This window comes from Etheostoma spectabile, unplaced genomic scaffold, assembly GCF_008692095.1.
Source record: "Etheostoma spectabile isolate EspeVRDwgs_2016 unplaced genomic scaffold, UIUC_Espe_1.0 scaffold00004340, whole genome shotgun sequence".
Lineage (NCBI taxonomy): Eukaryota > Metazoa > Chordata > Actinopteri > Perciformes > Percidae > Etheostoma > Etheostoma spectabile.
Genome location: NW_022603135.1, coordinates 12685 through 24424, shown reverse-complemented (window position 1 = coordinate 24424; position 11740 = coordinate 12685). Strand labels below are relative to the sequence as shown.

The 11740-nt window shown below is 38.5% G+C and overlaps 1 protein-coding gene across 1 annotated transcript; it reads right to left on the bottom strand.

Moving 5' to 3' along the window:
• Positions 1–5396: 5396 nt before the first annotated feature.
• On the bottom strand, positions 5397–11126 carry LOC116677066 (neoverrucotoxin subunit alpha). Its single transcript, XM_032507756.1, has 3 exons — positions 11109–11126; positions 10751–10850; positions 5397–6961 (listed from the first exon to the last, which is right to left on the bottom strand). Exons 2-3 carry the CDS (start codon positions 10839–10841, stop codon positions 5412–5414), a joined length of 1641 nt encoding a protein of 546 aa, XP_032363647.1. The 5' UTR covers positions 10842–10850; positions 11109–11126; the 3' UTR covers positions 5397–5411.
• Between the last annotated feature and the right edge of the window lie 614 nt (positions 11127–11740).

Sequence of the window (11740 nt, the reverse complement as noted above, 5' to 3'; positions counted from 1 at the left end):
AGAGATGAGTTAACCATTCTTGCTCGATCTTACAAAAAAAAAGTGATTGTCAACTGGCAGGAATTTTGAGATAAACCAGTTTGTAGGGTATGTTTTATGCAATATTTTCAAACGTAATTCCCTCACTTTGTTCCAGATACAATATCTAAAAGGAACCAGCCATGTGCCAGTTAATAGAAGTTAGTAGAAACCGTTCTTGATATCTGAACGCCCATTCAGCCCAGTAAACACCAAAGTCTTGTCTTTAGTTTAAACTTGTAATTATGTTTCTACGTTAAAGTATGGCGATGCAGCATGGCCCCAAAGAGGTGTTGTTTTGGTTGGTGTTGAGTAATTTCACGAAGATTTCCCAATAAACTCTATGAGGAATTTTGCAGATTGCAGATTACACACGTTTTCATGTATTTTATGTGCATGTGTTGGCAACGCTCCTTAACCTATAGTAGCCTACTAACGTTAGCTACTTCATGACAGCTAGCTACTATACGGTTAACAGTCAGCTAGCACGTCTATGCGCTCTAACTTAGCTAAATGTTTTAAATCGCAGAATACTGAAGTAACGTTACCGTTGTTTATCGTGTAATGCAGCTTTCAGTAGATGGCAGCTGATTAGACAACAAAACAACAATAACAGGTTTACTAACGTAACTTCTTTTTAGTAATTAATTACGTTAACGTTAAAAAAAACATACAATTAGTGCAAAAAATGCATCCCTTTCTCTATTTCCCTAAGACAATTATTAAAAATAATTAACTTTGTGTTCGTTAAATCTCTGAAGAAGGAAGGCTTGGGTCCAATGGAAGGTTAACACAAAGATTTATTAAATAAAAATGATAAGTCAAAGCACACAGAAATACGCTGCAGCGGGCTAGAGACAGTTGTTTACACCCGAGAGTTTCACATCTGTTTCGCCCCGAAATCTCGTCTCCCCCCCTCCTATATTCCTTCTACTCCAGGGGCGGTTCTCTTCCCCCTTGTGAGTAAAGTCTCTTCTTATTGGCTTTTTGTTGCCATGGTCACAGGTAGGTTGTGTCTTGTTGGTTTCTTTGCTGTCCAATCGGGAAGGACATGCTCTAACCCCCTCCTTTGGGGTAGTTTTCACACACATAGATCAAACGTGAATTATCATGTTAGTGAGAAAGTCTAACATAATACAGTGAATCAGCATTCCAGTGTCTTATCTCAGTCTAGGACACCAGGTGGTGGAAGACAGGAGGTTTCTTCCTTCTTGTGGAGCAAATGGTGTCCTTCTAAATGTTAATTGTCTTTTGTTCTAAACCATATGGCAGAGACCGTGGGAGAGAGGGGGGTAGGTGAGTGAACAGAAAGGCTTGTTTGATCTACCTTTCTTGAGACAGACAATGGTAATTTACACAGCATGAAATGGAGCCCACACCACTGAATCACTGATTAAAATCATCTTTTCAAACCCTACTGCAGCATACATCCTAAAACATAAAACATGTATAATTACATGGTAATGAAACATTTAAACTTTATTTTATTCAACACAATGAACTAACTATAAACCAGCAGGAGTAACCGAGCTCCAGCAGCTGGTTGCTAGTCTTTTAGCTCGTGATATACGTTCCAGCTTTCAGGGCCAATGACTTACGCTCCCCCAATAAGAGGATCCTGACGTGTTTCATGTTACCTTTGTCAGAGAGTCAGACACGCTGCAGTATTACACTGATATTTATTTTTATGTGAATTTCTAATTTTGAATGTTTCCGTAACCGTCATGACTGACCATAGACCGTTAATATTAATGGACAGAGCATGTGTGACGTCACCCATCAGTCTGTGGAGATCTGATATGAGTTGTTGAGTTTGTAGTTATGGGTACAACAATCCTGGTTGTGGATGGGATGGGGAGACAGAGCACTTCCAGCAGCAGACCTAACAGTAAGTATTTCTTTGTCCCATAGTTATTACATAGGAGTCAGTATCTGTAAGTTACCATGTAAATTCTCTGTAACGTTAGCTTGCCACTTAGCTAGCTATGGTAAAACATGCTAACGTTAATTTTCTGCAAATCAAAGTTTACTTGTCTTATTCTTATCATTATCTAACGCTAACTTTTAGCACATGTATAACCAAGTTTCTAATAACGTTTGGTTAACTGTAATACCCATAATGCACCAATAATGTCCTGCTACTGTTTGCCCCGTCAGTTTATTTTTTGGCCTTGACATGCACGTTGAAGTTACTTCCACACTTTGCCAAACCAAATGCACTGTCCATCAATATAAATACAGTCTGTGAGAGGCCAGAGAGAGGTCAAACTGTTTTTTTGTTTGTTTTTTTTTTTATTTTTGAAGAGGATGGCAGAAAAATAAGAATTATATTCAACTGGTTTTGTCTTTCGCCTTTGTAATTGTCGCCTATTTCGATCTTCATTAGCGACTATTTTATGTATGGGGAACGTGCATGAGTGTATTGTTTGCTTGCCCGTGTAGATAGAATATATAAGCTGTCATATCAAAGGTATAGTAACACGGATTGTGTATGGTCTGGATTATTTCCTTCTTTAAAAAAAATGCTTTTAGTAATTGATGCATGTATAAAAGGACACTGGATGTGATGTAGAGGGGGGGGGGGGGTGGGGGGGTCATCAGCTGATGGATCTGAAGCAGAGGGGACTGTGGAGAGATCACGGAAGGAAGCGGTGGCGTTTAGACGGCTCTGTGTGGCAGGTTTTCCAGGCGACACTAACCACGGATCTATTATTTTTCTCGGTGGATTAACATTGGGATTTGTCCTCTGGACTACTGCAGCGACCCTGATGCTAAACGGACCGGGCGAGGTTGCCTAGGTTACCCGTGTGGACAGTAATTAACCTTGGCTACTCGCCACGCTTCTCCTGCCATGTTTTGTTTGGTTTGTTTTCTACGTTTCTGGATCCGGACTATTAAGTTAACTGACTAACATTTGTTTTGTTGGGACATTGGGGGGGGGGGGGGTTCGGGGAAACATGGTTAAATGTGAGGGGGTTCTTTGAGTGCTTTAAACGTGTTTGTATTAAGTGGGTGTGTCCGATGTTTAATTTGTTGTATTTCTAATACACGCAGTTAAACCTATTTTCAATGGTCTTCTTTTCACTTATTACCATGTTTATTGAGCCAACTTAAAGGCCTTTAGGGTGTGTGTGGTGTTTAGGTTCTCCAGGAGCTGTTTAAATGAAGTAGGCAGAACTTTATACCTCACCCCTTTACTAATTATTTAATATAAACTGTCTATGTCCATGTTGTGGGTAGATTAGGAGTGATCCGAGTATCCGGCTGAAACGAGTATCCGGTACGGATAAAGCACTTTTGCCGAGTACAAGTATTATCCGAGTAATATGAGTCAATATCCGTGCTCGGATTGAATACAACTCCTCAACTGGCCGCGCAGCGTTCTGTGATAATCACAGCGCCCCCCCCCCGCCTACAAACCCGCTCGGATCAATCACACACACACAGAACATGGAGAAATGCGCTCCCTCTCTCCCTCTCTCTCTCGCTCGCTCTCGCGCTCCCGCTCCGTCAGGCAGGCAGTCGGGTCTGTGGATCTGTTCCGTTAACGTTTAGGGTTTCGGCAGCTTTAGGTTTGTTTTTAACTTCGGTTTGTAGTCCTTACATAGTAACCAGTAGATTTCTGGTGAATGTGGGGTTTGTAGTCCTTACATAGTAACCAGTAGATTTCTGGTGAACGTGGGGTTTGTAGTCCTTACATAGTAACCAGTAGATTTCTGGTGAACGTGGGGTTTGTAGTCCTTACATAGTAACCAGTAGATTTCTGGTGAACGTGGGGTTTGTAGTCCTTACATAGTAACCAGTAGATTTCTGGTGAACGTGGGGTTTGTAGTACTTACATAGTAACCAGTAGATTTCTGGTGAACGTGGGTTTCAGACATGCTGCTTGGTTTAAATGTGACTCCCGTTGCGTCTCTGCCATCAGAGATTTTTTTTTTTTTTTTACTGTTAGTTGCCCCCCGCCCCCTCTCTCTCTGTGTGTCTCTCTCTTACTCTTACTCACACACACACACACACACACACACACACACACACACATATATACCTGGTGTGGAAATAAAAAAATAAAAAGAACCAAAAAATAAAAATCACACTGATCATAAAAAATAAAAGTTAAAAATAAAAAGTTATATTGAGTATGGAAACTCTTGTTCATTACATTTTACTTCATAATTGCAACTGCATGTGTTGTATTCATTGTTGCAAAACGTTCTGTATATAGTTTGTTTGTTACCATGACAACACCATTGATCTGAAGCTTGATGCTGTCATGTAAATAGTTTTCTAATCAGCAATAATATAACAATTTTTGATCAACTCATATAAATTGCATGCTTAAATAACATACCGGTTAAAGCCCCGCCCATTTCAAGACAACCCGACCCACTTCCTGGTTAAATCTGACCACTTCCGGGTTAGGCCCCGCCCAGTCCGAGTACGGATCTGGATACAGATAATTCATGTGGTAAACAGATACAGATACAGATAATGCTGTACTCGCTCATCCCTAGTTATTAGTAGGGGAGACCAGGTAAAGTTGGTGCAGGGGTACAGTTGAAACACCTTAAATCTCTTTAACAATCTTGAGCTGTGATTTCTGCTTTAGAAGTACATGCACTTCTCCACAATACTGGAGAATGTTGTTTTTCTAAGGTCAGTTTTTCACTTCACCAGGTCCCATCCACATTGAATAGCTTCTCATCCTTACATGAAGGTCAAAGTTAACTTACACGCGGTAAACATTAAAATGTGTTCTAAAACCTGACATATTACATGACTTGAGAGAAATGAGAGAAATGTTCCACGTGGTCAGCGGGGTACCGTTGAGACACAATATTTCAATGGCTAATCTTGTTGGGTTTTATTAATTGTTAAATAAATCAATGTTTTGTATATAATGTTCATCAGTCTTATTATTGCTGTTACAATTGTTAGATTGCTGAACTGAAAGTTACTGTTTCATCACAATTTGCCATTACTATAGGTTTTGTTTTTACTTTTAACTAAACAAATAAATAAAATAAAATACTGAATGTAAATTAAGAACTGTTTAATTCTCATTTTGAAAGGTATTTTAGCCAGTTTTACAGTGTTATGAATGGGTGTCTTAACTGTACTCAGGTACTGCTTCTTGTCTTTATAATGTAATTGTGGAAAATATGAACTACTTATGGATTTTACTGATCATTCAAATTTCATAGACAAATTTTCGTGTGTTAATGGGAAAAGAAAAAAATGTACCGACTTTACCTTGAAAGATATTTTAGCTTTACAGCATTATAAATGGGTGTCTTAACTGTACTCAGGTACTGTTTCAACTGTATCGGACATGGGTACAGTTGAAACAAAAAGCTTCTTGTCTTTATGATATAATTGTGGCAAATATTAACTACTTATGGAAAAAGCAAAAAGTGTACCAACCTTACCTGGTTTACCACTACAGCATGTTTTTGACTAGAAAAAGCATCAGCAACAGACTTACACAACATCAGATCACTTCTGTCTGTGATGGTCTCCAAAGGAGGGATGACAGGCTTTGTAAAGTCTTCATTGACCAGAAGGCCATTCTTGTACTGGTAGATGGTTGCTCCTGGGTAGTTCTTGTTTGCAATGGTTGCTATGAGGAAACAGAATTGACTGCTGTTCTTCAGTCCTTTGGCAAAGAGATGGAAAGCTTTGGCTTTGTCTCTCATTTTGGTGACAACTTCAGCTGAGTAGTACCATGGATCTTCATTGGTACTTCCTAATTTAGAGAAATGCAAGTAGTCGGCCATCACATCAAGGTCGGTATCACCCCTTTCCACTGAGGTGAAAACAAAGCACAGAACATTGTCTACACCTGGAGCAAGAACCACTCTGTCCAGCTCTGTCTGATTTGGGACGATCTTTGTTCCCTCCATGGTATCTGCACAGGAGCTGATGACGTTGATTTCTCTCTCTTTTTGATCCAGCCACTTGGTTAGTTTTTCCTGACTGAATGGTGACTTGTCTCTGTCATCAAAGAGTTGGATCAGTGAGCTCTCATCTTCTTTTCCTTCACGGATGGAGGGAAGTTTCTCCGCCAAGGCCTGCTGGAGGTTAGATGCATAACTATCGCACAGTTTTTGGAAAGTGCTCAACTCTTCTCGAATCACAGGAAAATGATCTAGCACATTGTCTTCTTGAGAATTGTTGCACCTTAGAGCTATTTCCCTCATATCTTCTAAACTATCCTGCACCTTACTCACTAGTCTGCTGCTAATTCTTCTCTTCAGCTCAGCAGCTTCAGGATCCAAATTCTTCAGCGGCATCAGCCAGACCTTCACTGGAACAGCCTTCTCTCCTTTTTCTCCCAGTAGCTTTGGGAGTTGTACGTAGGTCTTCACTGCTTCTACAAATGTTGCAGGGTTGCTTTCAAGAATTAAGTCTCCAAAGAACTTGCAGGATAATGTCTGTGTCAGGGCTTTTTCTTCATCACTCAGCTTCAGCTCCATTTTCCCCTCAATATCAAATGAAGGGATCTTCTTTATCACAGCTTGCATGCTGCCCTTGATTTGCTGAACACTGCTGGCATCTAACTTCTTACTGTCAAACACAAAGAAAGCATTTGCCCCATAAAGGATGCCTGTGACTAGATGTGTTGCTGAGCTCTTCTTAATGACCTCCATCTGTTGGGGTTGCAAGGATAGTTGTTCAATCATTACCTGCTTGAAGTTGGTGGTAGTTTTGTACTGACATGTCATCCTGCTCTGATTGTAGAAATTCTTCTTATCATTCAGATACTTGGCAGATCCTCCGACTTCTATCAGTCCACCCAGGAAACTGGCCTTCAGAGAAGCTTCAACATCCAGCAGATTGCACTTGGATTCAGTGGAGTCAGAAGCAGATATCTGAAAAGCACTGGTGCGCTGAGGGCTTTCAGCTACCTTGCCATGCCGAGTTTCATCATCCCACAATGTTAAACCTATGAAAATTAGAAGCCATCAGTCATCTGATAAAGCAGGAATAGTATTTTTATGTAATGTCACAGAAAACAATACTAATCAAGTATGTATCTACAGGGTGCATGCTACTGTCAGCAGTTCCCTAACTAGCTTCTATATTCCATGCTTCATTCTTTCTTTGATATAAACCTCCTTAATAAACAAACTACTGGATTGAGAGGGTATGGTAACATTACCAAAGAATGTATGTGAAATTGTGTAATGTAAATTGTGTGTGTAACAATGCAACAATACAACTTGTCGTCGTTTGTGCCTTTTAGATTTTAGATTCAAAGGGGGAAATTTAATAAGCATTTTAAAATAGTTAAGTGTTACAATTTTTTTTAGATTCTTGTTTAGCCATTTCTGCCTTTAATCACCAGGACAGCATGAAAGGGGAGAGAGATGGTGAAGACATGGAGGAAACAGTAGGAGTCGGAACCAAACCCTGGACCTCTGCAGAGAGGAATAAACCTCCTTATACGTGCGCCCATTCTACCAACTAAACCAACTGGAAGCCAATGTAGCTTTATGTGATAGTTAGTTTTAAGATATTTAGTCCGCATTACCAGTCCTTCCTCTATAGCGCAGTATTAGTTTATTTGAACATGTAAAACATTAAAATTAAAAAAATATATACACATACATTCATACATACATATACAGTATATAATTAAAATGATATATAAATGAGGTCATGTACTTCACAGCACAATCTTCCAAAATTGAAAGTAATTCAAACTAAAAATTCCCATGTTCAAAAAGGAGAAGGAAGAAGTTCATAAAAAACTCATCAGGTGCGACCCCTTTTCTCTACGTTTATCCTTTAGTAAATACAAAATCTTATGCTTCACTTATTACACATCATAGACACAGATACATACATACACATTCACACTGTTTTTATTTCTTTTCTTCCCTTTCTTCGTCTTTCTAGACCCTCTTTCTATAGCAGATTAAATAATAACACATCCCTACTAGACTTAGTATATAGATATATTAGTATATAGATGCCAAACAACTATGCAGTCATTATACAATACTATCACTTATCACGCTAAACCACACAGCATGGGAGAAAAACGTCCTCTGGTTCATTGGCCTTTGTTTAAACCAATGACAAACTAACAGGCTAGTCTTTAGTATCTGTGGCTCTGTTCCACGAGCCCGGGTTAGCTTAGCTATCGTGTGCTCAGGTGACAGAGCTCAGCCCTGCTCTAATGCAAACAATCAACCTGAGCCAGAGAGCAACGGATGAGAGACGGAAGAGTTGGAAGACTGCACACACAATCAAGAATGACGTCAAAATTATTTTTCTCCATAACAAGTAACTGACCATAAAACTTAATTATCCCAATTTGAAACCATTCCCTAATCAGATTTGGATATCTTAGGCATGACAGCATTAGTTGTACAGAACATTTTAGCAACAAGGCAATTCAAAGTGCTTTACATAAAACATTAAAGAGCAGTTAAAAACAGTTACAAATATTAAAACAGCTACATTAGAATAAGAAAAAATAAAACTACCGTGCAGTATAATAAAATAGGGCAACCCTAGTCCAGGACAGAGGTGTCAAAAGAATTTCCCTTCATTACTCAGGTAGAAGTATAGATACTAGGATTTAAAAGACCTCTGCAGAAGTTGAAGTATCAACTCAAGCTTTTTACCAAGTAAAAGTGTGAACTGGTTTCAAAACTACTGAAAGTATAAAGGTAAAAGTAACGTCAGGGAAAAATTATGCCGTTAAGGATAAAAGCTTAGGCCGCGCTACAGGGGCCTATAGGGCACTACCCACCTCCCCAAAAAACACTTTTCTTATTATTTTAAAATGTTAATGGTGAAAAATGTGGGATGCACCTGTTTCAGATGGGAAATTAACGCCTTTTAGTTTAATGCAAATACGTTAAAGAACAATATATGTGTACTGCTGAGCATTAACATGTGTTTCATAGAGAGGAAGATATGATGACTAGTTGCCTATAAGTATTGTAATGGTGCAAAGAGTCAAACTTCAGAGGCATGTTATCAACAGCCTTCATTGGAATTAAACGTACATCCACGCTCAGCTGCAGGAATCTGTGAGGGCAACGGATTCACTCTATCTATATGGCGCTATTTATCTGGATAGGGTTTTGTTTTTGTTTTTTTAACAATGACGAGTCGTAATGAAAACAAGCCGAAGTGAAATTGGAGTAAAAATGCTATTTTTAATATGTAAGGACTAGAAAGTACAGATTAGTAAAAATACTAAAATTCAGAGATATTGTTTATTCTAAAACTGCATAAATGATGCACAAAATAAATAATCATCAGCTATCAAACCGTATCCAAAGTCTGTTTCAAATAAGAAAGCGGAAACGTTACTTAAGAGGAATATTTGTATTTAAGAAGAAAGTTATAGGAAAAAATGCTAAATATCACTGCATCACAACCAGAGGAGTTACTTTATGGAACAGCTGCAGTGAAGAGAGAGATTGTTTAAAATGAACATTTTAAAGGGATACAAAAAGGATTTGAAGTGATAGTATTGTATAAAGAGCCAATACAGACTGTATTTTATATATATATATATATATATATATATATATATATATATATATATATATATATAAATATAAATAGTTTTACACGTTCAAATAAACTACTACTACCTAAAATTGCATGAAAATGTAAGGAGAAGAAGTTAAACGTATGCTTTAACATAATTCCCCCAGTAAAGTATAGATACCCAGTATTTGTACTTTGTTACTTGAAACATCTGGTCCAGGATGTTGTAAAACGGTTTCACAGAAATTGGCTAAAATTATAAAACTGTACTTACAATTGTAATTACAAAAAAACGTTTTCATATTCAGTACAGGACACTTTACTGATAATTTATCCTGCATTCCTAATATAGTCAACTAATAAATGGTCACAAATACATCGTAGAATTACAAAGTATTTGCTAATTCTTTTCATAGATTATAGCAATGTTAAAGGTGATGTTAAAATCAGAAAACAATCTTTTTTTCCGTCAGATCGCTTCTAGGTCGTAACATTTCCAACTGCACTGAAATGCAGCTTGATTTTACAGACAAGGCAAGGCAAGGCAGCTTTATTTGTATAGCACATTTCAGCAACAGGGCAATTCAAAGTGCTTTACAAAAAATCAGTTAAAAAACAGTTAAAAAATAAGGTGTTAAGGTGGATGTCATTAAAGACTTTGTCTAGAGCCGTCTCAGTTCTGTGTGTGGTCGGAAACCAGACTGAAAGGTATCAAAATTGTTGTTTAGTGACAAGAAATGGTTGACTTGTTGAAAAACTGGTTTTTCAATGATTTTACTTAAAAACGGAAGGTTTGATATCAGCCTATAGTTGTTTATTAGTGATGTGTCTAGATTGTTCTTTTTTAATAGTGGCTTGATTGCTGCAGATAAAGAGAAAAAAGAAAGAGATCATGGTCCACTATAGGGGTGTCTCAAAACGTGAAAAATGTATTTACAGGTAAGAAGGATATATACATGTTTGAGCTCCCTGAATGGTTATAGGTTTAAGGGTTAGGGATAGGCATCAGGGTTAGGGGTTAAAGCTGAATGGGTATTTATACCTATTTTTGGTAGTGGGCTGTCTTTCATTTTTTTTCAGGGGGACTAATCTTACTTCCAAATATTGTCGGAGACATAACCCCTGCATCACCCCAAAATCTACGTCTGTGGTTAAAATAGTTTCACCCTTGAGCTATGAGAGTGAGATAAATGTAGAAATATTTTTAAGAAACACTTACCTGGGATCAGTTCATCTCTCTGAGCATCATAGAGCATTCCCAGGGTGAAAGGTCGACCCAAGGCTGCAACGGTCACGTTATCTAAGGCCATTTCTCCAACCTGTTGAGGAAAGTGAACACAGCCGTCAGCACTAAATGTACACTCTAAAGTAGTACAGTAAAAAAGTAAATTTCTAACACTGGAAGTCAACGCTTCTCCTTGAGACAGACAGAAAGAACGACAAAGAGACAGAAAGACTGACGGTCTATGGTGATAAGAAACACAGTGTATTCCACACAGTATGTTGTAGACTCTAGTCTGACACTGACAGCTTTCCACAGTTCAGTATAAGTCTAAATTTATATCCATTTTTCTCACCTGGTAAAGTTGTGTAGATCAGATGAGTTGTGTGGGTGTCTTCCAACTGGAGCGCCGGGTGTGATGATCTGATGCTGTGATCTTCCTTATATCCTGTCAGAAACCTGTGACCCCTCCCTCTGACATGCCCCAGCACACCTGGAACCGTTCCACGTTGGCAGATAACCTTTGCGTGTGAACAGAAGTCAGCAGAAAGGTTACTTGCCCAACCTGGTTTGATAAAATCTCTTTGAGCTGCACGATTATGGCCAAAATGATAACCACAATTAGAGATCACGATTAACTATCGCAATTATTTGTTGATTTTCTACTCCAAATTGCTTGAAAGGAAGGTTTCACCAATTGTTGAACCTCAGGTTAACAAGGAACAATCTCAGCAAAGTGATGGATGATTCTAGTTACTTCACCAAGTTCAGGCCAAATGACACCGCTGTAAGAAACTACATTGGTTGGCTTCCAATATATGCAAATGGTGGTTTTGAACCCACGTCTCCAGAGAGACTGGAGCCTTAATCCAGCGCCTTAGACCACTCGGCCACCCTACCTGCATGTATCAGTTCTCCACATCGTGACAAACACAGGGACCGTAACTAACGGTATGCTTGTTAATGTTATTGGGAAAAAAAAACCTT

Coding starts and splice junctions, on each gene's coding strand:
- LOC116677066 (XM_032507756.1), bottom strand. CDS start 10,841: ATGGCCTTAGATAACGTGACCGTTGCAGCCTTGGGTCGACCTTTCACC. Junction 6,962..10,750: donor GAGAGATGAACTGATCCCAG/GTAAGTGTTTCT, acceptor TAATTTTCATAG/GTTTAACATTGTGGGATGAT.